The sequence below is a fragment of the Rhea pennata genome, chromosome Z (assembly GCF_028389875.1).
Source record: "Rhea pennata isolate bPtePen1 chromosome Z, bPtePen1.pri, whole genome shotgun sequence".
In the NCBI taxonomy this organism is placed as follows: Eukaryota; Metazoa; Chordata; class Aves; order Rheiformes; family Rheidae; genus Rhea; species Rhea pennata.
In genome coordinates, this window is record NC_084702.1 from 58,009,667 (window position 1) to 58,033,853 (window position 24,187).

The 24,187-nt window shown below is 37.8% G+C and overlaps 1 protein-coding gene across 5 annotated transcripts; it reads right to left on the minus strand.

Moving 5' to 3' along the window:
* Positions 1 to 1,690: 1,690 nt before the first annotated feature.
* CDK7 (cyclin dependent kinase 7) lies at positions 1,691 to 24,131 on the minus strand. Of its 5 annotated transcripts, none has more exons than XR_009961161.1 (13): positions 23,683 to 23,726; positions 22,759 to 22,792; positions 21,779 to 21,984; positions 20,809 to 20,876; positions 18,670 to 18,738; positions 16,910 to 17,020; positions 16,135 to 16,253; positions 15,186 to 15,285; positions 13,320 to 13,406; positions 11,891 to 12,040; positions 10,085 to 10,232; positions 5,952 to 6,211; positions 1,691 to 2,133 (listed from the first exon to the last, which is right to left on the minus strand). XR_009961161.1 is itself a non-coding variant. In XM_062599720.1 (12 exons), exons 3-12 carry the CDS (start codon positions 21,936 to 21,938, stop codon positions 6,195 to 6,197), a joined length of 1,029 nt encoding a protein of 342 aa, XP_062455704.1. In that variant the 5' UTR covers positions 21,939 to 21,984; positions 22,759 to 22,792; positions 23,683 to 23,726; the 3' UTR covers positions 4,560 to 6,194. The 5 variants fall into 5 exon arrangements, 3 of the variants coding, with proteins under 3 accessions (XP_062455704.1, XP_062455703.1, XP_062455702.1); XR_009961160.1 differs by having other exon boundaries at positions 5,435 to 6,211; XM_062599720.1 differs by lacking the exon at positions 1,691 to 2,133 and having other exon boundaries at positions 4,560 to 6,211.
* Between the last annotated feature and the right edge of the window lie 56 nt (positions 24,132 to 24,187).

Sequence of the window (24,187 nt, forward strand, 5' to 3'; positions counted from 1 at the left end):
GCATTAGGCAGCCTAATAGTATGTAATGAGTAGACATTACCGCACAAAAAGAAGCGTCACTGAAAAACTATCCATATTTAAAATAAGGTTTACTTCCCTCAAGCAGACAGATTGTGAGATGAGAAAAGGTTGTTGTGTTCCTCTATTTTCACTAGCCAGAAATCTCCATCCAGTAATTCCTGCCTCAGATAGTTCCTCTTGGCAGGGTGAACAGTGTCTCTTCGAAGAAATGCTAATTCCGATTTATGGCTATAGGTAATCTATTACCTCAGTAAAGAAAGAGAAGGTGCTTTGGCCTTGTTTTATATAAGGAATTTTACATAGATTTAAAAAGTTTTAATGAATCAAGACAGAAGATAATAAACACGTGCCAGCCTCAAAGATCATATAGCCTGAGAACCCGTGACACAAAAGGGTGAGAGGCTGAACGGGGACACGAAGTGCCCTGTAGGAGAGTAGCACACTGAGCAGCACCCAGGAGTGAATTTACTGTTCTGATCTCAGTTTAGATGTTGAGGGGAGAGGAAGGGAGGAAAGTTCTCGGTTAGAAGTTGTAACCACAGGGCTCTTCAGAAAAAATAACCCCAGTAAGACCCCACTTGCGCCCTAGGAGCAAGACACATTCCTCACTCCAGGCGTATGCAAGCACAGTCGAGTTATGGGCAGCATCCGAAGTCTCAGAAGCATGCCACCTTCAGCCACTTACCTTCAAGCAGCCTACAAAATTCTGCCTGCGAAATGCCCAGTCCTGAATCACATGCACTACTGACCTGTGCCACATCAGCTTTACTCAAGTCAGATACTACGAACCAGTTCAGTGTACACGAGTACTTCCTCAGTAGTCACATACACTGAGCTAGTTCATAGTATCTTATGTTAAGAACAGTAGGATGCTGCTCTGTTCACACCTTGTGAAATGCAGCAGCATTTTGGAATGATGCTCCCCTTATACTGTAATCACATGATTTTTTTCAATATTAAAGAAATTTCAGTTTGTGCCAGTTGTGCCAAGAGCACAAAACAGTCTGCATTCAATGAGAAGAGAAATATATCATCTGGAAAACCAGCCAAGTGGAACGAAATATAGAAAATCTTTCCAAATGTAAATGCAATCAGGAAGAAAACAAAGTCAGATTCTATTAAACGTGGAGATGGCCCCTTACATATAATGCTAATTTACACTTTATAGGCTTATTAAAATATGAAAGATTTGAAAATGCTTTTTAAGTAAATGGATATTGCACTTGAACCTAGCAACCAGACTTCAGTCAAAAACGTTGTTATGGGAAAGAGGAGTGAGTGTGTGTGTATGCATGCGTGTTCTGGAAACCACAGCTCAAAAACCTCTTACACAGCTAATGACCTAACTGCAATGATGTCTGCTGGAATAGCAGTTTCCTGTAGAAGAGGCATTTCAGTTAAGGAGAGCCCCATGCAAGGATGTGATCAAACAGTAAAAATAAACAAATCAACACCTAGGAGTTTTACTTGTTTCTCTGCAGGCCATTGCAACCTTGCAGTCTTGGTGGTTACAGGTCATAATAAACTCTAAGTATGCACCAGCACCTGGTGAATCAGGGAAGTTTCCTGAGGATTACAAACCACTTCTCTCCAAATCCTCCTAGGTAAGTGATGTCATAAGTTACTCTCTTGAAGGTTAATTCATACGGAGAGTTTGTTAAATCATGTGAGTAATTTATTTAATTAAGTAAGCAGCCACAAGCAAAATAGCACTGGGCGGCCGGGGAGTCTTAGCTCCGCCAACGGCGCGCGCCTCCTTCACATACAGTCCCCTTTTATAGTCTGCTAGTTTTGGGATGCGTTGTAATATCCTGGTGCGTTTTGCGCATGTGTGAGTTGCTAGGGGGGTCGTCTGAAGTTCTCTGGTGGTCGTGGAGAGGAAGGCCGTAGTAGTCTTCCTCCATCTCTTTATCTTGGCTTGTCTCCTTGTGAGTGATCACAGGTGTTTGCTTATCTGTTGTGTTGACTCCCTTTCGGGATGCTGTCCTGTGAGTAATTACAGGCGCCTGCTTATCTTTTCTTCTTTATCCTTTTGCCTTCAAAGGAATTCCTTCTTGGTGACCTCTGAGCAGCTTGTTGCTTACTTCAGCTCTTTATAGTCCTGCAAGATAGCTAAGGCCCCGACACCGGTTCCACAAGGGGTCATATAAACTATGGTTAGCACAAAAAGCTTATTTGCCTAACACCATGTCTCAACCCTGGTTGTTGTAAAACCTCATCCTCCCCCTCCACCGGCTTATTCCTCCTTTTAAACAATGAACAAATAGTTACAATTTATTACAAGTGACAACTTCCAGAACCTTTGAAAATCTTCCAAAAGCCAGTGTATCTAGGAATCATGCCAGGACCAGCCTCCACAGCATAGTACAGTCCAGCTGTAGACCTGACAAAAAGTAAGTGGGAGCAGCCAACTTAGATGCTGGTTAGCAGTTGCAGCATCACAGAGGTGTCTTAATGCTCAGCTTGGTAAGCAAAGTGTAAGAGTGGGGGGAATTGCTCATTTGGGACACAGACACCACATACAGCTAATGCCAGTATTTAGCTTAGATTCCTTGGTTGTTGCACCTTATTTATTTGCATCTCCAGTTTTCACTCTGCTAAACAAACAAACAAAAAAAAAACCAAAAAAAAAAAAAAAACAAAAACAAAAAACAAAACAAAAAAAAAAACAAAACTCCACCCAAGCATCACAGTAATAGCTCCAAAGAGTCCAATGAGACTTCGAAAGAAAAGAATCCCAATTTCAGGCTTAAGCTTTTACGATCCACACTTTCAGGTCATCAGTCACACTAGGAGCTACAGACTGTATTTCCTAGTGGTGGCTTAAAAAAAAATAATTGGCTTGGGATCTAGTAAAACAGACTCCTATTCTGTAGTATTTATTACCACTGTAATAGAAAGATCACCTTCAAGGCTGTTGGGGGGAATGCAGGAAAGCACATGAAGCAACTACCACAGCAGAGAGAGTACTGAATGATCTGCTAAAGCAAGGAAAGAGTTCAAAGGTAAACGGAAGAGCAACTTGCAACTATTAAGTCTCTGAGATGGGGTGGGAACAGAGATGATCCATATCTGAGCAGCCAGATATCCATGTGGCCTTTCCAGAACATCAGGTTAGTCATTATGCTAATGATGGTATCTTCCACTACATCTACATCGTTATTAGTGTTCTGTAATTCACATTAATCTTTTCTAACTGGCAGCAGTTCTTAAAAAAAAAATCTACAAACTTAAGAACTAGTCAAAGATGGTTAGACTCTGATCAAATTACGTATATTAAACTGCTTGTTGGACTTGAAGTGGATTTGAAGCTTTTAGTATTAGGAAGTCTGATATTTCAAGGCAAATTTGCCAAAACCTTAAAAGCAAACAAACATAAGTTTTTTTTGTATACTAGTAAAGTGGTTGCTTGGTTCTTTTTTCACTCCAATGTTAACTCAAAGTGGATTAAAATTGCATTGTTTATTAAGAAAATACTAAAGCTTGTATATCAGTATTTAAACTTCTGCAATTTTATGCCTGATAGATTAGAATAGATATCTATCATAATATACAAAGGTAAAAACTGTGGTGGCACTACCCTTCTGCAGTGCCAAGATACCGATGTGAGAAAAACAGAGGAAGCTCTGAAGATACAGCTAAGTTTCAAATAGCAAGAAAAAGACAGTTTTATCAACATGGTAATAGACTTCTTTAGAACTGGCAAATTACAACCATTTGTTAACAATCCGTTAATTTACTTTGACAATGAACATGTTTCTTAAAGAAAACCAATATTCCCCCAGGGATTGCAAATCATGGCCTAAGCCTGCTTTGAAGGTACCTGCCTACCAGCCTGGCTCAAGCTGGAGGTTTCCCAAAAGCAAACCACATAGTTCATATCCTGTTGTCAAAGTCAGTTTTGTGAAACTGTCAACATCCCTACTGCCTACATGACACAAATCTCTTGTAGCAGGCAATGAATAATATTCCACCACATGTGCTGCCTAATTAACAGTGAAATGCCCCCTTCTCCTCTCCCTTTATACTTTTCTGTTTTTATCACAGTAATGAATGTTGGGTTGAATGTATGTAGGGCTGTTGGCACAATTTGAACTGACAGCACTATACAAGATGGTCACAACACTGATGGCTTACGTACGGACTAAACTGGTTATTATGAGACGAACAAAATTTATCCAAGTGATTCAGATTTGTCAGAGAAATGCAAGCTGAAGTTCTCAAGTTCTAAAACCCTCCTCCTAGGTAGGTTTTATAGAAGGGACAAATTTAATTCGCATCTTCAGGAAGAGAAGAATCATCAGGTTTTCCTATACAACACTGTAGCTACTGTGGTGAACCTTTAAACACAATTAAAGGAAAAGCCCTGATTTTGGGGCCAAAAATAGACTGAAGCCATGCATGTCTCCTCCCCGGCCTCCCACATTATGGGGGTATCAGCAAGATGTATGCCAAAACACAGTCTGCTAAGAGTGTTTCAAATGTTCAATCTGGCTCTTCAAGGAAAGCTTCCCTTCTTCCAGAAATCCAGACCTCTCTCTATTTTATCTTGTTATTTTATTAAAGCCATTTAGAGACAATACCTTACTTCAGACAAGGTTGACTGAGTTCAGTATAAAAATACAAGGGTCAACAAATGGAACAGAGGGATTTGAAGAAAAGCACGTTAAAATTGTAGCTTTTTTTCCTAAAAACCCTTCCCTTCTCTCCAAGAAGGAAATGAGTATTAACAAGTCATAGATGAAGCCTGCAACTGAAATTGCAGAGAGTTGGAAAGCAATTGTTAAATTGGAGCACACAAAGCATGAATAACTGTGCACCATAAGAAACTGCAAAGCAGGAGTTAGGAGAATGATGCATCTACAGCAAGTCATGAGAACAAGAACAGCCATTAAATCCAAGAAAGAACACATGTAGAACAGTTCTTTTCAGAGAACAAACTGGCAGTGCTGGCTAGAGCAGTGACAGCATCAAGACCACACCATGGATAAGGCCATACAACAGATGCAAAGCAACAACAGTACGATACAACTCAACCTAGCTGTGAGCCTTCTTTGTTGGAAGAACATAAAGGCTACAGAGATCATGCAAGTGCTGACACCAGTCAGGAACTAGAGAAGCAAGATGAGAATGCAATAGCTTGTCCTTGTTCTCCATGTCACGACAAGTAATCCTGGTCTCTGTGAAAAATGCAATCAGTTTTGTTTAAAATAGAGATCACCTCCTCTTTCTGTATTATATGCTCTTGCAGTAAGATTTACTACATTTATAGTGGCAATAGAGTGGAAGGAAGAAAAAAGGTTTTGCTCAAGCTGTACAAGCAACAATATCGGTACAATACATAGAAGCTACTCAAATCCCAGTATCAGTAAGCCTCAACATAAGAGCCACTAAGTTTGCAAAGGGTACTAACCTTTCAGGAGGAAACAGCAGTGATGCCTGACAAAAAAGATAGCAAAGTCAGGGAAATTCTCTCAACCAAAGAGAGCAGGCATTTAGATTATGTTCCAGTTTGCAAGTGTGCAACTTTCTCCTCTTAACCTTCCAGCCTGCACTCAGGATGTTGATGTTCAATTACACAGACAGCAAAAACTGCTATAATTGAAGTTATTTGATAAACATTTTTTATAAACACTTTTTCTACAGAGTCTAATAGACTAATAGATCTTAGTAGGGAACTTAAGTTTAATTTTCAATTACCAACAACAAATATACAGCATAGTAGGATATTTAGCATCTAGTAACTATTCTCCCTCAAAAGGTCGATATACTTCACCTTGTTTTAAGGTAGGAGTCAAATGAAGTACAACACAGGAGCTACAAAATGATTACTCTTACTCTGCAAGCCTTAATCTTCAGCCAAGACACTTGTCACATTAGAAGACAGACCACTGGAAGTAGTTCACAAGTGGGAAATGACAATGGCTCACCAGGTGCCCCAGAGATCCACTGCACAACAGGGGTGGGTACGCAGTTAGACTACATCAACAGCACCTACTAGCTTGTTTCTTTCCACTGCAGAAGTCTGGTTACCCAGCAGCCACTTTGCAGCACAGCCAGGTTGGAAATCAGGCAAGAGAGCTGAGCCCAGCATCTGCACTATGAAATGCTCAACAGCCACAGGTTGACAGGAGAGCTGGTATAGCTTTCCCAGCAGGATCTCCCTCCATTCCTTATTGCAATCTTGAGGCTGTGAAGGAAACAGTATTTATATGCTCTCAGATCACTTCTCCTGGAAGACTAAAGTCTGAAAAAAATTTCATATTCAACCTACGAATCCTTTTTTTTTTTTTTTTAAATGTAGTAGATATGTCCTTGGAAAGTCTTAAGACATCTACTGAGAAAGTATGTGCAAACTTGTTTGTTATTATACTGGCATATTAACTGGAACAGAGAAGCAACCTGCCCTTCCTTTATAATGATATAGTTTTTCCAACATCTGTTGGCTGGCAGATGTTCACGTGTACACTTAAGCTCCAGGTAAGAAGGTTGTACTTGCAAGTTTCCTCCTTAGGGTGGACATCTGAACAGGATGTCATTCAGTGTAAAGGCTCTGCTGAGTTAATCTGTGTAAAATCCGCAGCCAGCGAGCAGTTTTGACAGAGTTGCCATCTCCAAGCATGAGTCAAAGTAATTAGAGAGCAAATCAGAGAAAGGAATCATGTTCTTTTCTTTAAAAACACTTTTATTCAAAAAAAAAAAAAAAAAAAAAAAAAAAAAAAAAAAAACTAGGGCTAATGAAACCTCAGATTTAGTAATGAAGTACTGAATACACATTTCACATATGAAAATATTACAAAATAACCATCCAGTGACTATTACAGCATTTTTTCAATGGTTGGGACTCGGGTCATTTGGTCATTCATTTTCGTCCACCATCCACAGCAATCAAAACACCAATTTTTTTGGTAATCCTGAAAAGTGTAAGTTACATTGTTACCAATGCAAAGGGGTTCAGTCCCCTCCTCCAGGTTTTGATACCAGCTACTCGATACTATTACTCTTTAGATTCATATACTCCGAGTCAGTTAATGCTGTTTGCTACAGCAGTACATGGTGTCTTTTCAACAAATCTATGGAAGGGCTACAAACAAAGTCCACTTGCATTAGTATATGTACTTCATCCATGTGTGTCTCAAATTCTAATACCTTTAAATGTTAACTGTGTGTGGAATATCTGTATTTCTTTGTGTTAAAAGCTAGCAAGTTCATTCTGCTTTTAAACCTGAAAAGGTATTCTAAGCTATTCTAAGGCTTAACCTCCCCTCCTTGCAGTATACATATACTCTTAGTGATCTATACTACATGCTGTCACTTCCCAGCAATATGCTGTCTACAAGAATAGTAGCCTTCTTAGTCCCTGCATCATTCTTTAATCCTCTTTTTGTTATTATCAGCTGTAGAGATGATCAGGGCAGCAGCACTTTCCTGCTTCTATTCCACCTCGTCATCTCATTTCTCCACATGCTACTTGTAATGTAGGTAGAATTAAACATACCTGCCTTCTTAGATGGATATGAGGTTTATTATGCAAGTATTCCATTGTTTCGCCTGCCTTACAAGCAGAGGCCTCCTCTAAAATACACTATAGTGTATTTCAGAATCACACTCTCAAACTTTTAATGAAAGCCCAAATAATATGAATTCTTAACTTTAAATATGAATTTATTTTTTTTCAGAACTGAATTTTGTTTAGGCCAAGGTAGAATAGCCCTGAGATTACAGATTTCCTATCCTGTTTTAACTCAGGAAAGAGTTTAATAACAAATCTTTTATATTCTGTTTCATCAACTATAGTCTCAGTAGAAATGCAGATTAACAGGACTGGAAATTGATGTCCTGAGGAAGGAGTACAGCTTTAGATTAAGTGTTTTTCAGAAGTGGTAAGAAGACAGTGATGTTATCATAGCACCAGCGTTCCTATATACCATCACTGATCAGAAATAAGTGCTAGCAATAGTTAGAAACATCTGCTTAATTCTTCTTATAGGTAGTCATCTAGTTAAGTCTTCCCTGTCTGTAAACACTATTACCTAGGGCTGACTTTTAAAAGGTGTAGCCTGTGCATAGTTAAGTGTGTGCAACACATCCCAGAAGCTACAGGATTTTGATCATGTGGAAGAGCAGTACTCATAGAGACTGCATAAATTCTCTCTCCTGGCAGCCAGTCCATGTTGCCCATATTTTGCAAGAGGACACACAGCAGTAACACTTCAAGCCATTCTCCTAAATTCCAGAGTGCTATCTCAATAGAGCTGAGGGAAAGAGAACATACTGCAAGACTCTCTGCCAGCCACAGAATTTCTAAGGACATTTTTTTTTCTTTGAAATGTTTTTTTTCCCCCACATTTCAATAGCAATAAATAAAAAAGAATTTGTACTTCAAATTTTATTTGAAAAAATATTGTACAATTGCTCTTCCAAACCAAAGTATGTTTGGATTTTAACTTCAGAGAATAATGTCATGTAAGAAAGTTAAATAAAATCTAGGTAGCAGGTTTGCTAGGTGTAACATTGGCTCTCTCCTTAGTGTCCTTTAGCAGTAGAAGATCTACCTTGAGATGCTCAGATTCTGTCAGCCTAGCTAAGGCAATAACAGAACATAACAGATTTTTTGATGTGCTTGAAGAAGCACTTAGAGGAAATGATACTGCTTTTTATACTGATACTCGAAAGTCTCAAGAAGTAACGCTGACTTCCTAAATGCCTTACTTATATCCAGACTCAAAACTCCTGGCATTTAACACACAAGTCTGATTTTCCCTTGTTGAAAATGAGACTCTTGGAAAGACATCCAACCAATTAGTGTTCCAATTCCAATACATGTAAGGAACCTCTGCTTACTATGAAACCCAAGACTTCAAGTGGTAAATCTCAGAACTTGGGGAATCATTTCTTCCTCTTTCTTATCCTCTTGTTAACAAGCACATTTTAGGGCATGGACTCCAAAACACTAATCAGATTCTCTCAAAGCATTGCAAAATGAGCTAATGAACTAAATTTGTTTCCTAAGCTATGATAACTTAGTAAGTATCACATGTCAGTTGACCCATAGTATTGAGGTCAAAGAGCATGCAAATAATCAACTGACTAAAAATTTTCATCTCAATGTAAAGTTAACAAGCAGAATGCATTAGTTCAGTAGCTTATTTGACACAGACTAACAAAGGTGACTAAACAGTAAGTTAAGTGCCGATATTTTTGCTGTCTCTCTGAATTCAAGGAGAAATGCATTTTCACAGAAGCACCTACATTCCAAAAGATTTTCACTCTTGTATCAAAGCAGTCTCATACTGGCAATAACAAAAAGCTGATGCTAACCTGACAGTTGTTATCCGGCATATCAATGCTGCCAAGACAAACTCCATACTTAAGAACCAATGTTTGTCTAACTTCATGTTAACTACAGGTCTTGAGCCCTCAGATCTTTTCTTACCATGAAGATACGGACCACGTGCTAATATTTGGGGAAGGCTGGAAGTCTCATTTAGAAGTAAAAGCTAGGTAATAAGCCTCCTTTCTAAAAAAAGGCTAGAGAAACATGCCTAGATATACCTTACTTAGAATTACCTAAACAGTTAACTTGCTCAGTCTAAGAAAGATAGCAGGAATCTCACTTCTGAAATTTACATTCACTCAAAAGAAAGAATTACATCTCCTCCTTTATTTTGTTTTGCTTAAATGACGTAAAGTTAAGCTATTTCCACCTCAGTAAGATCTCTCATAGAAAAATTTGAAGGACCTAATAATAGTCTATAATTTACTCTGTACTACCACACTCCATTGAAGAAATTTAAGATTCTCGTAACAAATAGCTTCCTAAGCACCTTTATTTTTATTTATTTTTTTTTGTACTCTGTTAAAACACAAAAAAGTCATTCTTGGCCTACAATATTTATCCTAAATTTTAAGTCATTAAAATTAAAGAGTTTCTACTGGTGCTGTGGCCCAGGAATGCAGTCAATTCAGACAGTTTTTTTTTTCCCTGAAACATTGGAAGTGTCACATTCTTACTAAGTTTGTAGCTACCACTTTAAAAATAGATGAAACATTAAGATGTTACCTTGATCTATTCCTTCTGTTCTCTTCCTTTTTAAATTTAAAAGTGCATTTTGTTGTTCCTTTAGAGCTTCTGCTGGACAGTTGGGTCTTGGAAGCTGACTTCCTGGAGTGGGTCCTGGTCGGTTACTAAAATAGTTCTGCTTCAATGCCTTAATGATAATGGAAGAAAGATAATCAAATAATTAGTACAAAGCCTCAGAACACAATATGTAAGAAGTTAACATGAAATAAAGCACTTGTGACTTCAAAACTACTGAGATACTTTTGTACCTGAAGAAAGCCTTGTGGCAATTCAAAATTTCACGGCTACCATAGCACTTGGCCTGATTTGGAAGCCAAGAGATAAATGCGTACTACTATCTTCATCTGTCTAGCACTCAGACAGCTCAAAGTTATAGATTCTCTACTGCTGGAGGTCTTGCAGAAACAGTACATTTCCACCTCTGAAGAGCTTATATTCTGAATAGACAGATAAGATAAGAGGATAAGAGAGCAAAATAGGGAAAAAGAAAGATTATAAGATCCTAAAGAATATATCCAAAGTCTTCCAGGACCAGAACACCATCTGTCTTGTTAGCTTGGAAGATGGATCTTTCCCTAACACTTTGACTTTGCTGTTTCTACAGTGTCTACAGCAAGAGAGAAATCCAGTCTGAAGTAGAAAGCAAACACAAGTAAGTGGGGTTAATTTCCTGAAGCAGCATTACATATACTATTTTAAATTTTAGCAATTCCACAGCTTCCATAAACTGTAGTTAAGGAAAAGAGACTAAGTAGCTCCTTAGGAAATCATTGCTCTGGCTTATGTCAGTTACATCATATTCAATGCCAACTATAAATCAAGCTAATACATTAAAGTGCAAGTTCTTTCCTGCCTTAAGCTGTGGTATTATCAATTAAAACACTAGAATAATTATGTATATTCCATATTCAAGTAATCAGCCTACACTATGGCCTGTAAAATGACTTCATACATATGAACTAGTATAGAAGGCATCTCAATGCATACCAAAACTAATTACTTGGAAATTTATATTGAAAGTTCTTACCAGAAAAGCCTGAATATACTCTGAAAAATTCTTTTAGTAAAAAGATAACTAATACACACACTAATCATCAGGACTGAAATGTATTTTGTCTAACAAGAAGTGAGGGAGTATTGCCCTTAATTCTGCAGCTTTGCTTTTTGCATGCTTCTGTAACAGTGGAAGATGACAGAACTATAGTTCTGAAACAGTCAATTGCTGCATCTTCCTCGCAACAGGAAAGCATATTCGGAACTAGAACTGAAACATTCTGCAGAAGTTTTTAGTTCAGAGTCTTTAATTTCTCCTCCCCAACAAGTAGAGAAATTGGAATCAGTTTTACTTGAGTATAATAGAAATTAATATTCAGATCAGAAAGCTGGTCTAAATCACTACAAATTTCAAGTAAAAAAGGATTAAAATAATGAAATTTAAATGAAACTGAAAAGATCACTGGATGAATTAGGGATGACAAAAATCTTAAAGACAGGGAGTAAGCTATGCTAGGTTAAGTTTAAAGCTTTAGAGCTGTCAGAAGAGCATGACCCATACATGTCTTTTAGTTTCCTACCTTTGGACTACACTAGGAATGGAAATTTTTGGTCAGCATTGTTCATGCCTGTCAGAGCTCTCCCTATAAAACACCTAAAATATTTCTAGTATTTTGTAGATAGAGCTATATTACATTTCATTTCTAAACTGGCTTACTTGCTTCAAAACACATCTATCTGATATTAACAGTAGGTTAACGAATGTTAGGAGATAATGCAAGTCCACTATACCTGAGTAGCCGTAACTCTAGCACAAGGATTAAATGTGAATAAGCCTTGAAGAAGATCAAGCAAATCATCACCAGCTGCACTGAAGATATGTTGAAGTGGCATTCCAGGAAAGGACTTAAATGTGACATAATCTGGAAGACTAGTCATCCCCTACAAAGAAAAAAATGGGACGGACATTTTTCACATTAAGAGTTCAGTTTTTCACAAGAAGTCAATTTGCATGGTTGTTTTCACAGTAGGAGCAAATTATTTTTCAAAGCACCATGCTAATACTTGGTCATTGTAAATCAAGTAGGAATAGCAAGTCATAAAGACAATTCTCTAATTGTTACAGTTGTTTTACATTTTCCTTCTCTCACTTCACTAGTGACCAATACAACAAGAAAAAATGTCATTAAATAAAGGAAGTGTGAAACAACTTTAGAGCAGGTGTGAACAAATGAAGTAACACTAGCTTGAGCTAGCAAGAGAAAAGCTAATGTGATAGAAGAAAAAGACAAAATCCATATAAAAGTCAATTTACATTTTCTTCAAGTTAATAATATACTGCCCTCCTCCTCCTCAAAATTAGTATTTTGAGTGTTTTCAGCTACTTTTGCAATCTAGAACTGCTGAACTTTTTATCTGCGATGGGGAGGGAAGGAAAGAGTGAGAAAGGAAAATACGCCAAGCAGCTAACAGATGAATCGCATACTTTCTTTTTTTTCCTTCTCGCTTATTTATCAAATCACTTTCATTGTCTTAATTCTATTTGGATGTCTCCATCTAAACATTAGCATGTATTTTAAACCTGTAGTCATCACAATTCAATCACGATTACAAGCAAAATAAAATATTAACATTGAAGTAAAAAAAGTGCAATCTTTTATGATCTAGAATATAAAGGTTCCAATTTTTGAATTGCATGGATTTGCAAATTAATTTTAGAATTCATCATCTTTGTTATAATAGCATTCCGTCCTTTTCCCACTTATATCTTGTCCCTCCCTTTCACAAGAATGTGGAGCGGTCAAACAAACAAAAAAAAATCTTCACGTATTTCTTTTAGAATCCCGGCACAATTGTTTCCAGTTTGAAAATGATTAAAGTCTGTCAAGTTAAAGCAAACAAGTTGATCAAGCATGTCAAGAACATTAAGCAACCACTTATTACTTCACACAATTAGCCACGGGAAACCACGGAAACACATACAAAGGAAACCAAGATTTTTTGTTATTGTTACCCAGTGCAAGGACACTGCCATATTGATCACAGATTTACTAAAAGAAACTATAAATCTCAGCTGCTTGTCCTCTACTTTGTGAGATCACGCATCTGGCTTCTGAAAACTTACTCAAATATCCTGGTATGCCCTTTAATTTAATTTTAAAACCTAAAATAGAGGTATCTCAAGTAAAATTGATGTCAACATGTTAACTAAAGGACTCACAGGCCACTGTTCTTCTGTTGGAGTGCCCAGTGTTTCAAATATCCTTGTCAGCTGATCAAGATCAGAGTCCCCTGGCAAAAAAGGAACCTGGAAGAAAGCAATAGCATTTCTGATTGAATTAATTCTGAAGTTCAGTTTTAGAGAGCAACTTTGAATTCCTGCTCATAATTGAGCAGGAGCATATAAGCAGAACATCTTTGTATACCAGCTTCCCACTGAACATTCGGTGCTTGGCAGTAATGTCTGATAGATTGTGCCAGCTTCTTGCAATCAGGCTTGATATCACTGACTGGACAGAACTAAGTATGAGATTAAATAACCACAATGTTAATGTAGAATGACTAACCACGGTAGATAAAAGAGTTTAAGAATGCAAAAGTGCCAGTTTAAGCTCTTTCAGTCACAGTGATCTTTCCAACATCTCCAACCTGAAGTTAGGTTTTATATTTGAAACACTGAAAGTGAATTGTGACTGGATTACAAAAGTGTCAATTAGACTGATGGGATGAGATGATAACATGAGGTAGGGTACTGACCCACTACGTGAGAAATTGCGTAATCAGTGCCATGTCTAGTTTAAGCTAGGCATACAGCAGAAAAAGGGGAGATTTGTCCAGTTTAAATTGCAGTTTGCGCATCAGGCGGACAACGCAAAATAAAAGAGACTTTGAACAGAAGCGACATTAGGAAGAATTAGAGGCAGTTTTTAACAGATCAGCATAGGGAGAGCAAAATGAACATCCCTAACAGGCACCGTGATTCATTTTGATAAAACGAAAGCCATTTGAACATCAGATGCTTTTGTAAAGCTCCCCAATGAAGCTGTGAACTGTAACACATTTTCTGCTTTGCAAGAAACTGAACAATTCCACAGAATGCAGCTATTTCTCATTTGCTTTCCTGACTTTCCTTGAGCTTAGAAGGTCTAATGCCATACTTATATGCACATTACTAGTGCTGCTTAAACAGCCTCTGTACATTTCCATTTCTGAACTGCCAACTGAATTGTACGTACCTGTTTATGTGATAAAACCAAATAAGGAAAAAAAAAGACATATTTCAAGATATTGTCTTGTCAGCCAGATGAGTTTTCCAGTCTGGTTCACCACATAGCCACACAAACATTTAAAGTATCAGGCAGAAATCAAGTAGAATCTGTTTACTCCTGGAAGATATACTATATACTACCCTGTAGGCTATCTTATCCTTTCAGCTGTGTCCATACACCTGCCCTCCACTCCCCACCTCATATTTTCATCTCCTCTCCAAAGAGCCACATAATAAATGGTTTACTTCAGTAAAACATGCTTAAGGACTAGTACATCTCTGCACCTTACTTGGGAATGACACTGTAGTAGAAGCTTGATGCCAGCCTTCAGCTTCATTCTAGTATTGCCAGGTAAGAACAGACAGAACATCAGCATATCCTTCATCCATTACAAATCACCCAGAGTTCATGCTTTGGTGATAATTATTCCCAGTTATTGGAACAATGTATAAGTGACAGAGTGTGCGCGCACCTATGACATCAGATTTCTAGGAAGGTGACAAATGAAAGTTGATGGGAAGTTTTATGAAAGGCACTCACAGGACTGCAAGAGCTGTCTACTCTACTGACCTTCCACAAGGCAGGACTTTAACAGCTTTTGGCAATTGTTTGCCTACTCTTAAAGGCCTTCCACTGACTGCAAGAGTTGGGGAACCTTAGTCTATTCCAAAACGTTATTTTCCTTACAGTTAGCAAGTTCTAGGAAAATTTCCCCCCCTAAGAAGTAGCCTAACATTTGCTGCTACTGGAAACCACATGTAAGAACTGCATTACTCTAAAGAAGAGTAAATACAAATGCTTGCATTTAAAAGACTTACCCGGAGGAGCAATTCAGCTAAAATACAACCAACAGCCCACATATCAACACCTACACCATACATTCTAGCACCAAACAATAGTTCTGGGGCTCGGTACCACCTGAAAAGAAAAACCATCTTAGGAAAAGTGACCTTCTTTTCTGATATCAAGTGTTGAATGTTGCAGCAATGCCAGCAATGCCAACACTACAAAACAGACGTTGTTCCTGGCCTATTTTTCAGATACAAACTGAAGACCTGTATTCTACCCTACAAAGTGTTTTCTCAATAATAACATAACTAAACGTAGAAACTAGTTTTTTGCAAAAATGAATCCAGACAACAGTTATTTAGAACAGCTGTTTACCTTGCCTAAGAACAATCAAGTTTAACACAAAGATCTGATGCCTCCTGCATTTGAAACCACTCTTTCATTTCCATCTATTTGGATAAAGGTGTAAAAACACTCTAACTTTGTCTGAATAGTGTTAGCACTAGAGAAGACAAAAGGATCTCTCTTGCATATTTTACCTTACTCTGTTTTTCAGAAGAAGATGTTCCAAACATGCCATAAATAACATTAATTAAACTATTTTAATGAGCTCAAGCTTTTGCTGAGGTGTCCTGTCTTATAAGAAAGTATGCGACTAACATGCAAACAAGATTCTAGTCTCATGATTAATAGATAGTAACAGTTGCCTTGCTCTGAAGGTTATGCTTATAGGCAGCTACATACTACTACTATGTTTCAACAGAAAAAATCTCATAGATTATATACTCTACTAGTTCTTATGACTTTGACAAACACTGCTTTCTTGTGTTGTCCATTATGAGGCTCGCATCACTATGGTGTTGTCACATAAGTCAGATATCAAAATTGCACATGCTGATTTATCAAGACATGATCCAAGAGGCAATACAAAACAGCAACACAATCAATATCTAGGAACCAAAGTAGAACACTTCTTACCTTGTTACTACCTGGTGTGTATAGACTCTATTTGGACTTCCAAAAGACTTTGCCAAGCCAAAGTCAGCCAATTTTAAAACTCCATTTTCATCTAACAACAAATTATTGGGTTTTAGATCCTGTCAGTGCAGAAAGCAAAGAATGAATTATTTTACTATTGATAAAGAGAGACAAACAATGAATCTTCCAGTAGGTCTGCAATAACAGTATTCCAAAAGGCAGGCTTCTGATTCTATCATAAATTGACATTTGAGGGGGGTAGAGAGGGAAAAAATCAAGTATTTAAATGTATATGAAAATCAGTCAGACACTCCCACCTGAATATTTTGACATTTAAACAGCACAAAAAAAAAAAAAAAAAAAAAAAAAAAAAAAAAAAAAAAAAAGCTGCCTTCAGAGTCGTTTTAGGTTTGCTGGAGGAAGAACAGTTCTGTATTACTGCATGGTAGCCAAATCAGTAATAAAAAAAACTTGATAATTTTTCAAATAACTGTAGTACAAATCACGGAACTAGTACAGTTTAATACAGTAACTGTGTTAATCAAAATAATCTTAGATTTTTTTTAAATACAAATATGTCTAAATGACAGCCCCATCAATAACTGTTAAAGTTGCAGGTATTGCTACTGTCTCTCCATAACAGCTAGAACTAGACCTTATGGACTAAAAACCTGTGAGTTTCAAAACCAGCTATGTTAGATTTTAGACATTCAATTCTATTGAACGCCACAGTTCTGTTACAGGCCTAAAGGCTCTCAGTTTAACATATACTTACCCTGTGCAGAATCCAGTGCTGATGTAAATATTCTAATCCTTGAAGGGTCATCAGCATATATGCTTTGATGTGAGACTGTGTCAGCACAATACTAGTATCCTTAATAATAACCTGCAAAGTATTAGACTGATAATAAAGCTTATTGCGCAAAATCATCTCACTTCTTTCAGATCAAGTTATTTTATCCTTTAAGTCAAAGTTTGAACTGGAAACCACATATTCTCTATTCTCACCATTTCTCCAGAAAAATTGATCTATTTTGAAGATCAGAAATTGAAATGGAGAGTCCAGATAGCCTATGTGAACCTTGTGTGACTGGCAGTCGAGAAAATGAGAGAGAAACATAAAAGTGTATCATTTCAGTTTAATTCCAGGCTAATATCCCAAGCTTTCACAACAAGGCTGTATAATTAGAAAAGACAGTTTCTTCAAGTTTACTGACAAATTTATGTTCCCACTTCTTCCTTCTTCCCTTGTACAGCCTAAGCATCTAATCTCTGCAAATACAATGGTTCCCCTTTTCTATTCCAAGACACCCTACAGATATAGCATGAAGCAGCCCATGCTACTATGTTTTAATACAGCTATTTAAATTGTCAACACTCTGTTTTTGACATTAAAATTCTATGTAACTATCCTGTTTTAAAATATTCTGTACACTACTCCAAGACTCTCTTGTTAACATTATTTTGCAGTTGCACAGTAGCCTTTCCCAAGCTTTAAGTTGTTTGAGATTTATAAAACACCTATTTAAAACCACACACAGAGTTTCATGTATGCTGCCAGTCACAACAAGCTGTGGTCCCAAATGGTGGCCTTTGAGTGATACCACAATGCAAATAAGTGCTCTACATAACACAGCATTACGTAGTACAAAGCACTTCACTCCTCTTTGTAACTTTATTTTCCTTAATTCCTAATGTTGCATAGTTACTAATCAAATAGAATTAATCCATTTGCAAGTCTAAGTGTTGTAGCTTTTATTAGCAAAAACTTGTTTTGTGATCTAACATTTCCAGTCTCTCCTTTCTCTGGTTTCAGTGATCCTGTCAACATTTTCTTTCAGTATTTTATATGCTAGCCCCAATTATAATGTTGTAGGTGTAATGAGTTAGCTTAACAACTACTTTTATTTCAGTCCAGAGTGTCCATAATATGCACAGATGCAGATCTGACATGAAATGTCATCTAGGAAAGTCTTCCAGAATGAAGAACCTTATATCAAAATATCCAATACAAAGATTTTTGCAAAGAAACTACCTTAAGATCTTTGGGAATAAAACATTAGTATGATTCAGACATTCAAATACCTACTGTTGTTACATTTAGAAGAATGTTCAGCTATGTATGATTTTAGTATCAGCTCACCATTCAGTATACTTTAATATCATATTTACATTAATATGTTTTATGCCAGCATGCTTAGAAATTGCACCTTCAGATCCTGGTCTATGACTGAGGTTCTGTGTTATGACTGTAGTCCCAAAGAACTAACATTGTGAAGACAGCATAATCTGTTTCTTGAAAAAATCATGTTGACAACAAGTATTTAAAAGTAAAAGCATTATGAGCTGAGAACATATGAAAATTGTCAAACTATTTTTAAGGTGTGATCTTACTCAACTTACATACCGCAAGTCATTCTTCTAATGTGGGCAAATATAAGCCTGTCAAAGTAAGATGCTTCAACTATTTTCAAAAACTATTTGAAGACACTGAAATAATAGACATCTTAACAGATGTAAGAGATGCAATCTTACCTCTAGATCTGTTTCCATAAAATCAAACACCAAACTAATATTTGATTTGTGTCCAAATGCATCTAGAAGCTGGAAAATAACATATATCGTGATGGAACATACACTCTAATACTTCCAGTTTTCTAAAACTCTGCACCATTTTAATCTGCAATAGATTTTCAGGTTGCTGGGGTGAGTGAGGAAAGAGGAGCAGGGACAGGGACATGGCTACCTATTGGGAAGAACCGATAATTAAAGGACAGCATGAAAATCTGATACCTAGGTTTTGTCTCTACTGACTTTTTCTTTTATACAACCCTTGAGAAATTGTTTCAGTTTCTCCACTTGCAATGTGAAAATTTTTACTCAGCTTAGCTTAACTCAAAAAATCCCATTAAGTATGGTAATAACATTTTACAATTGCCTCTCCGTCCATTTGGGATTTTTTTTTTAAACCTGGGGTTAGCAACTTTTAAAACAGGAATAACTTTACCATACTAACTCCAACAGATATTCTAATGCACACCTTGCCTTCTGTCTGAGGTCATCTACTCTTACCAGTCTCCTACTCTCTTCTTTAAAGCAGACTGAGCTGTCTCATGCATTCAACTTTGCAAATGTGTTTTTTGCAAATACGCAGTATGTACAAGTCCTAAGTACTGGGCTTGCCAGCTACCTTTCAAAGACACTATTAGGCATGTATTCATCTTTGTAACAAGCTTTCAAGATAAACAAAGTTCTCTGAAGAATACCCAAATAATTCTTAAGCAGTGTAAAGGCAGAATCAAATTTTAAATTAAAGTAATACAACTATGATGCTGAGGAAGACCAAGAGACCATGTAGCCTGGCATTCTATTTCTAAAATCAGGAAGATAGATGCTCCACGGTGAGCTTCATACCTTAGACTCTCAGTATGATGGTCCATGTGATTTACTCAAATACAAAATACTTGTTTGTGCAGTTTATAATAGCAGGGGCTGGTGTTCATGCTCTCTCTTTGCAGAAACCACGGCAATAGCAGATGTTTTGCAGGTTAGTATACAGACTTGGCCACTTCTTGTGATTTGTGCTGTTTCTACTCCAACATCCACAATTATTGCATCAGGACTGCTAAGAATGCACATGCTTGCCTATTGCCTTTAGTACCTGCTTACGGACCTGCTGATCACGCATTTGTCTAATTCCTTTTTGAACCTACTGACGCTATCTGCTTCTACAAGTTTACTACAAGCTGCATAGTGTTTTTTTTCTTTTTCTTTTTTTTTTTTTAAAAAGTTTTAAAACTACTAGCACCAATGACTGTCCCTTATTTCTAACACTGTGGGATTTTGCAAACAACACTTCTGCACCTACCTTACCTACCACCTCAGTTTTGTAGATTACCCCACCCACAGCCTTCTCCTCTCCAGAATAAGGCATCCCAGACTTCTCCTGAGGAGATGCTCTATCCCTTTACTATTTCAGATGTCCTTCTCTGCACAATCTCTAATTTAGACAGCTAAAGTAACTACTTTGAAAGCAAGTCTACTATCCAGGAAAGCACTGTTATCTTGAGGCTGAATAATTAAATAAAATATCTGGACAAATTCTTATTTGGTCTAACACTTGCAACAAAAGCCTCAAATTATCTACATTAGCAAATTTTAAAATATTTTCAGCTCCAGGTAAATATTTGTACCTGTAAGTCGCACTAAAATGCAATTGAAAGGACACAGGTATTGTTTTCTGCCCACATAGATTTTAAATATCAGCATTAAAACCTAGTAAGCCGCATGAACCCCACTTTTCCACTGCTTGCGAAAGCCTGCTTTTAGCAGTTACCAGAGCCACATGAAGCAAATCATTAGGCAAATGCAGGACTGCACTCATTTGCATGTCTGACAGAGAGATGCAAAATCTGGTGATCTAAATGTTCACAATTCTCCCTATCGTTATCTTCCACTTAGTAAAAAGATTTCAAAAGAAAAAAAAAGCCTATCTTTATTATTGAAATTGGTGCTTTGCAGTAACAATTGTTTTACTGCACTTCAAGAACGTGAAAAACAGAAGAAAAAAAAAAGCAGCAGCATTGGCATGACCCAATGAATTCTAAATTTCAGTGTGAACAGCATGAACAGTATGAAATGACTGATTCTAGAAATAGCATTTGTTTTACTTACACCAATAATATTTGGATGGCTTAACTCCTGTAACAACTTTATCTCTCTGAGGGCTGTTCTGTTGATTCCTACATTGAAAGAAAGATGATAGAGATAGAACAAAAGTTAAAAACCTTGTACTAAACTCCAACCAAGAAACCTCTTATACTGTGACTTGATATTAAAATCTACTTCCTCTCTGCTCAAAATCTGATTTAAGTTTGCAACTTGTCTAGTGTATTGCTGCAGTGGATGTATACTTTTTTCCACAGCAAGTAGCTTCTATACCACAACAGTCAGATTTACATTATGAAGCTACATATGCCCCCTTCTGGAAAAAAAGGGATTTTTTAGCACAAGTTTAGAAAAACTAGGTCTAGTTTTTAGGCTATAGTAAGCTTTAGTTTTGTTTTAAAGAGGTACATCTTGCAAATATCAGCTCCTCAAAGTGTTTCATTTTCCAGAGGAATGCAAAATGACAAGCTTCATAAGAGTATCTCTTTTCTTTTTAAAACAGCATTATTTAAAAAGATATACCATGTTCTTGTGTTGAGGCATAGAAGTACAGTGGCCTAAACTGTAGCCTGAACCCCACCACTGGAGTTTATAAAGAAGAGACTGGAAGGTACATTTTGGTAGTCACACTGCACTGCATCAAGCCATGATTACTGCAAGGTAACAATTTCTTCTTCAAAGATGCTAGTATGTGTGGCTCTTACAAACACCTGATTGGCAAACCAGCACTCCTGTGGTATGTTGTCCAAGTAGAGTTTCAGCTATGCATAAGCTGAATAACAGCAGACCTGTTCTCCCAAACTCTCGATCTGGTTTAATATGTCAGACTGTACCACAGTTTTGGGCAAAGCTATGTGGATCACTCTACACTCCTGCTTTGCCTATTTTAATTGCCTATTTTAGGATCAAGCAGACAAAGCCTGCTTTCAGGTGGGCAAGCCCCAAGATTCAGAAAGAAAAATGCCATGTATGTTACCAGATAACACAGGGAGACTAGACATGCTCCAGGTCACTGTTATTGAAAACATCTTTGAACTATAGCTGAATATTTTATAGGCCAGAAGTAGTAACTGTCCCCAAAGGACACCAGTCCACTGCAGACCAGCTGGATCATGGCTTTGCGGCAGTTGGCCCATCTGGGAGATTCTCGGATTAGAACTCGGTTTCTCTTTAAGAATTCTTCTGTACGGATAAAATGGAAGAGCTGAGAGTCAAGATGTTTCACTGGAAAGCAGGCAACTTGATGCAGAATCCCCGAAGGACAACACCCTGGACACAAAGAAAATCCTACTACATTGCACAGACGGAGTCAGAAGACCAAGATCAGTGGGTTTTACTTATTGTATCCTTGCCTAAAAGCATGCGGGTGGTCAGAACACATAATCAAGAATAAACTGCTCTGTGGACCTGATTTTCAGCACAAAACAACAAACAAATCCACTCACAATCAAGAGTTTAAGTTCTTTTTATTTTTTGTCTCAGCATAAATCACAAAAAAAGAAATTAAAGTGAAACATCTGAAAACAGAGATAGATGTTCTCACCTGTCAGACACAAACACACCAATGTGAAAAGGTTTTCTGAACTCAGTGATGTAAATTAGTTTATTTAGCTGTGATTTTGGCTGTGTATTAACAAAATAATTATTTTGTGCTACATTTTGTTCCTGTTTGTATTTCTCTTAAATCAAGAAGTTACCCAGTTAAGCTTTCACATTTAGACATATACTACCTATGCAGACATTTCTCCTGCTTCCTCTTGTCCCTCCAGGTTGGGAAGCAAACCTTGACTATGATATTGTGGGAAAACAGCAAGATGTGGAATTAAGCCCAATACTAAAAGAGTTGAGCTCATTTTTTTTCCAGCCAAGTTATGGCATACAAAATTAATCCATGAATTTACAAAAACAAAGCAAACAAGACACAAGTTATGCAGTATTAATTTGTTAAAAACTTACCATCTTTAGCTTCTGACCTATGTCCAAGTTTAATCTAAAAAGAAGTAAGTTTCATATTATTTATGGGTCCCAACAGTGGCTAAATTCCTTACTGTCACTTCTCTAAGACAAAATGAATCTTAGTACCATAAACTGTTTAATCAACTAGATCTATTTATTTATAGAGAGAATTGATTTCACAGCATGAGCTTTTATGCAAATTTAAAATCATCCATGATGGCTGAAAACAGACATAATACAAACTGGTAGAATAAGATGCTTTGTAGTCACAGAGCTGAATTACACCACGGACAAGCTTCTTCTCAGGAAAAAATAAGGTCAAAGTAATTGACAGGCTGGACTTGTTTTCAATACAAAAACTTACCATAATGTCTTCAGACAGTATGAAGTAAAGCAACTTATGACAACATAAAAATCCATTTTAATCAAATGTACTCAAACAGTTAAGTTGCAGACCTAAGATTGCTTTTGTCAGTATTCTCCCCATCATCAATTCCAAAGAGCTTATTCAGAAGTAACACACTTAGATTGAAAGAAATAAGGGACAGCAAAAGGAAGAAAAGAGAAAGCAAGTCATTATCAAGGGCTAATAAAACCTAAAGTTTGAAAGTGTGTGCTTGTTTTAAAGATATACTCATTTGTCAAAAAATATACTAATTTGTCAAAAAAAAAAAAAAAAAAAAAAAAACAAAACAAAACAAAACTTTCAAGTTGCAGATCAAGGAACCATTAAGAAACTCAGAAATGTAATACCATTGAAGCTATTCTTTCTCGGAAAAAAGGATTAAACTGATTTGAACCATTTAATCAAAATGCTTTACAATTAAAAATTAAACTCCCTCGTTACGCATTAAATCCATAAAAAAAAGAAAAAGAAAAAAAAAGAAAGGCAGGCAGGAGCAAACACATACGGACCACACTCACCTTTTTAATAGCCACAATTTGGTTGGTGTTCTTATCCTTCGCTTTATAGACAGTAGCGAACTAGGGGAGACAAGGGAGGGCCTCGCTCGCACGGTCCCAGCCGCAGGGCTGTCCGCCAGCGCCACCAGCCCGGAGGCCAACGCGGCAGCGCGGCCCCAGCTCGGGCCGCCACGGGGAGGCCGCGACCCCCTGCGGGCGGCCCGGGCCGCCTCCCCCACACGGGGACAGCGCGGAGCCCGGCGCTGCCCCCCTCCCCTCCACAACCCACAACCCACGTCCCGCCGCCGCCGCCGCCGCCGCCGCGGGGGGCTCCCGCGCAACGGCCGCTGCGCCGCCCCAACGGCCGCTCACCTGCCCCTCCCCCAGGAAGTCGAGCTTCTCGTAGCGCTTGGCGCGCGCCCGCGCGTCCATCGCCGCCGCCGCCGCGGGGGAGGGCACCGGGCCGAGACGCCGGCCGCGGCGCCGCACGTCCACCCGCGCCGGGCCGCACGCCGCTTCCGGCCCG